Genomic DNA, 3,870 nt, shown 5'->3' with positions numbered 1-3,870 from the left:
TGGTGTACAGGCCAGAGGAGCAAGGGTAGAGAAAAAGTGGGGAACAGAACAGGCAGATCGACAAAATTCACTGAGGGGAGCAGCGGGCAAGATAGGAGAGGCCTGCCACGCCACGTGGGTCAGCTCCAGGGCAGGGAACTAGACTTAGACTGTAGGATGATAGGGCTGAGTTTTCACCCCTAAGCCACTAAGGAGGCCCATATTTGTTAAATTTGTAATGACAAATGCTCATGTTGTTATTTTTACATTTCTTCATAGTTACATATTTCATAAGAAGAAATTATAGAAAATAAATATTCCAATGTAAACAGTTTTCTATTCTGACTCACTTAGCAACTTTGCTTATTCCGCCTTGCATGTCTTTCCCACCCCTTTCCCAGAAACTCACACCCCCACACCTCTCCTTCAAGGCGCTTTTGTGGATCGTACATGTCCTGCCGCCACGGGGCCAGAGGCTTTGGCATGCCCGTGTCAGAGACAGGATGGGAGAATGAGGAGGAGAAAGGCAAAGCAGGCCCCGAGGAAGAGGACAAGTCACCTGAGCCCATCTGCCTTGGAACTTGACTCTGTCACTTCCAACCTGGGCTCCTTGAAGGGCTTCTCAGGCCTTCATTCCTCTGTCCTCTTCTGTGAAACAGGAACACAATGCCCCCCCACCCCCACACCCACGGGGAGGCGGCAGGCTTCGAGGAGCAAACACATTCAGAAGCACTCCAAGCATGGCACAGAATCAACTCTACACATGTTGGTTATTCTTTATTCTTTTGAAACCTTTGCATCCTTACAGTTAGCACAGTTCTGTGTGATTAGGTCAAATAATTGGAAAAAACTATCACCTGCTTAACTGAGTTATGGCCCTGGGTTTATCTGCTCCTGGCAGCACACGCTGCTCTAGATACAACAATGTCATGACTCTGGTTTACAAGATCTACAAGTTCAGGTAAGCTTGGTTAAAACAGGATCGAGGTGGAAAACGTTACGTGCTAATAAAAAGAGAGGAAGACTGCGTGCGACGTGATCTTATCAGGGCCTCAGCTTCAGTACTCTTCATGGAAAGGGAATTCATCCAAATGAGACAAGCTGCAGGAAAACAAGCAGAAAGAGGAATGTGGGACATTAGGCTCACGTTGAAAGTTATCCTTGTCTAGTGTTCTATGGTCTTTCTGCTCTCTCTTGGGTTCCTTTCTCCAAGATTCTATGAGGGTTCCCACATCAGCCTTCCATCAAGCTGATCTGAAAGCTGTGCTGAGGAAGGAGGCAAGAAGTGACCAGAGCTCCAGAATAAGCTTGTAATGAAAGCTGGTAAGCCTGGGACGAAGCAAGTGCGTGATGCCTTTTAAGAATTTGCTCTCATTTTCACAAAACTGTGTGAGGGAGGATCTCAGCAGAGTAGTTTGAGACTATTGTGAGCATTAATAGTATATGCAAAGGGTTAGCATGCCTGGAACATTCTCAGTTAAGACTCAGTAGGTGTTAGCTGTAAATGTCAATGTTGTGAATAAAGAAACCAACTATTCGTGGAAGAAATGGGATTTGAACGAGGTGGACATATTCCTGTGCTCTTTGACCTTCATTGTGATGGAGAAAGGAATAGAAAGCAGGCATCACAAGACTGACTCACACAGGGAGTTGGGGGCAGAAGGGATTAGCATGGCCATTGACACAGCTATAGACACCAAGAACCCACTCTCTCTCTGGTGAATCCTCTGGCCTGTACCCCAGTTCTTTATATATAAATAAATAAGATTTTTTAAAAAGAAAGCAAGATCCTTTGGGCCATGGCCTAGATTACAAGCATAGGGTCCAAGCAAGTAGCAGACTACTGTAGGCCTTGTCTATCATAGACCCAAAAGGTGGAAATTAAAGACATGGTGATGGAGCCCTTTGTGGGATCTCCTTTCCCTTACAGGTTCTATTCAAAATCAACAAGCTAGGCTCACAAGGAGAGAGCCCCTCCCAAAGCCTGTATCAGTACAGTCTCTGCCCTGCTTGAGCACCCGTCCTCTGCCCATCTGAGCTTATGCACCCACTCTCTCCCTCTGCAGGGCAGCAGCCTCCTGACTGCCCCCAGGACCTGTACCTGCCAAGACTTCTCTGCACTGACCTCCCTCAGTGGAGACCACTCTCCTAAGGCCACCTGCAGGATTCTCTCTGCAAACCTGTCCCTTCCTGAGCAGCTCTTCCTGCCCGCTTGTGCCTGTACAAATGTCCAACACTCCTGTCCTTTTCCCTAGTAAACCTGTTCTTTAAATATAACTGACGTCTCTGTGTCATGGAGAAACCTGTCTGGGAAACTCACCGTGTGCTGCTGAAACAGGAGCTCTGGTGAACCTTTCCCAGAGTGAACCCAAGCGCCCTGCACTCCAAACCCGCTCACTCCAAAAATGACATCAGTTGGAAGGGTGGGTGGTGTAGAGAAGTACTTTCACCTCCAGAAAGGTCATTTTATGTCTGACCTTCTGCTCCGTCCTTTTGTAACAGGGGCGTCCCCAGGAAAAAGAGAGGTTCCAAGTTCCCTGCCCCACCCCAAGGAGGGTGGAACTAAGCAGGGAGGAGAAGAAACTGAAGAGAAGTGTGCAGAAGGAAGCGGGATGGAGCCAGAAGGAGATCCGAGGGAGCAGAGAGATGTGAAGAAGCAGCTCTGGTCTCTTGGTCCTGGGCGACTTGAAACATATGTGGGTGAGAGACTCGTGGGGAAGTGACTATGGCAGAGTTTATCTTGATTTTGATTCTGCTCTTTTACTCCCAGACTTGTCTGGCCATGTCTGACCCTTTTTCATGGGCTCCTGCCAGAAGTTTCCTTACACTTGTACTGGGCTTTCAGGCCTTGCTTTGGACCAATCCCTTTAGGGTGGACTTTTACCCACACGGGGATGGGTAACTTTGGGTTCTTGACTTGGAAACTATATTCTCTGTCTTTTCTGTAGTGCACACTCATTGTACTAAAGTTCTTCTCCATTAAAGGTCTTATGTGTTTTGTTTTGAGCAGTCAGGCTTGGGGGCTCAAGGGGTTCAAGGGTGTTCTCTCCTTGCGCTGTAACACTTTTCATTCTAAGTTGTTGCTGTCTTGTCCTTCTCTCTGACAAAGTTAGCATGTGTGAGATGTGCAAAGTGGTGTGGGATGGATATGTAATAACACAAAGTGCCAACAACATTTGAGATGTGGAAACACTTTTTTAAAAAATTTAAGAAATTATTTATTATTTAAAAAAAAACTGTGGGAGACAATCAGGTTGTCATGATTAAATTAAATTGGGAACCAGAAAAGGAAAGGAAAAGAGAATTACAAAGGAAGAAGGATGAAGAAACACTTTGAGAACTGACACCATGAGGAAAGGAGTCAAAAGAATTACAGGTTTCCCAGAAGATGAGGAGAGAGACCAAGGAACTGAGAAGCTATTCAAGGAGATAACTGAAGGGACCCTCTCAAGCATGAAGGAGGAATTGAAAACAGATGGGCAGGAAGCTAGAAGAACACCAAATTACCACAATGAAAGGAAAACTAAAGCAAGACACATAATATTAAAAATTATGAAACTGACAAGGACAAAGAAACAGATAACCTACCGAGGAAAAGCAGTCACGTTGACGTCAGACTTCTCCAAAGCATCACTAAGGGCAAGAAGAGGAGAGAGATTAATTTAATAAACTCCAAGTCAACAAATTCCAACCAAGAATGCTCTGCAAAGCTCTTCTTCCTTTATGATGGAAAAATGAAAAACACTCTCAGACGAACAAGAGCTCCATAAATTCATTGTTACTAACACTCCCACTGCAAATATATATGCACATGTATATAGGGGGGAGAGAGGGAGAGAGAGAGAGAGAGAGAGAGAGAGAGAGAGAGAGAGAGAGAGAGAAAGAGAGAGA

General features: G+C 45.6%; 1 protein-coding gene across 1 annotated transcript in view; it reads right to left on the bottom strand.

Moving 5' to 3' along the window:
* Positions 1–836: 836 nt before the first annotated feature.
* LOC101624389 (aldo-keto reductase family 1 member B10) overlaps positions 837–3,870 on the bottom strand; it is a 48,116-nt gene continuing 45,082 nt past the window's right edge. The window contains exons 12-13 of the mRNA XM_012720774.1: positions 3,568–3,612; positions 837–1,080 (exon numbers count right to left, since the gene is read on the bottom strand). Coding sequence (XP_012576228.1) covers positions 1,038–1,080; positions 3,568–3,612 — 88 coding nt within the window. The 3' untranslated portion in view covers positions 837–1,037. The remainder of the gene's footprint in view (positions 1,081–3,567; positions 3,613–3,870) is intronic.

Source organism: Condylura cristata, unplaced genomic scaffold, assembly GCF_000260355.1.
Source record: "Condylura cristata isolate star-nosed mole 26May11 unplaced genomic scaffold, ConCri1.0 scaffold00005, whole genome shotgun sequence".
NCBI classification, from domain to species: domain Eukaryota; kingdom Metazoa; phylum Chordata; class Mammalia; order Eulipotyphla; family Talpidae; genus Condylura; species Condylura cristata.
Note: the sequence above shows the minus strand (reverse complement) of the source record. Positions and strands in the feature narration are given on the sequence as shown.